General features: G+C 38.8%; 1 protein-coding gene across 2 annotated transcripts in view; it reads left to right on the forward strand.

Moving 5' to 3' along the window:
- Positions 1-758, forward strand: part of LOC107552701 (protein strawberry notch homolog 2-like) — a 48,539-nt gene that overhangs the window by 2,049 nt on the left and 45,732 nt on the right. For both annotated transcript variants that reach the window (XM_016234653.1, XM_016234654.1), the window contains exon 3: positions 332-411. In XM_016234653.1, coding sequence (XP_016090139.1) covers positions 332-411 — 80 coding nt within the window. The remainder of the gene's footprint in view (positions 1-331; positions 412-758) is intronic.

Here is a 758-nt window from a genome sequence, read left to right on the forward strand (position 1 = left end):
CTGATTAAATCTGCAGTTTTGAACTCTTCTTCATCATTATTGCTCTAGTTGGTCTTGAACCTTGTCCGAAATGGGATGGATCTGGAGTGCTTTGGTAGCCAATGGTAATCATCTCTCTAGAAACAGTAGCCTCACGTCACCTGGTTTATGGTGGTTTAACTGTTGGTCTTCGCTCTGTACGTGCACGGTTTGTGTCGGGTCTCACCGTGTCAAGATGAGTCACTAGCACTGCCAGTAAATATTTGGGTTGATGGGTAATATCTCTGCTGAACAGTGTTTTCAAAGGGCCACTTCCTGTGTCAAATGTGCTGTTTGTTTCCTGTTTCCCCAGAGTCAGCTGTATCCGTCAAACTCATGGACGTACCCACAGCAAACTCAATACAACCAGCACTATCCTATGCAATCTGGGAGGTGAGTCGCGCACACTCTCAACGAGCAAAAGCAAAAAGCATGCATTATACATAAAATGAATTGTGCATTATTTACAGTAATAATAATGTATTGACAATAAATAGTCAACGCAGTGTTTTATTCCTTGCTGACTGCGTGCAAAATGAACATCCTGTCGTTTTCACTGGAAGATCCAGTTATGATGATTTGATTAAACATTACAAGATGCAAAATATTTAATTTCAAAGATATACGTGGATTAATTGTTCACAATAATATGCATTAAGAAAATTTAGGTGAATTTTTATATTCTCTAATGTCTTTACTGCAATTCAGTTATAATATTGTGTGCATGCTGAACATGTGAC

Source organism: Sinocyclocheilus grahami, unplaced genomic scaffold (assembly GCF_001515645.1).
Source record: "Sinocyclocheilus grahami isolate Dianchi unplaced genomic scaffold, SAMN03320097.WGS_v1.1 scaffold456.1, whole genome shotgun sequence".
Taxonomy (NCBI): Eukaryota; Metazoa; Chordata; class Actinopteri; order Cypriniformes; family Cyprinidae; genus Sinocyclocheilus; species Sinocyclocheilus grahami.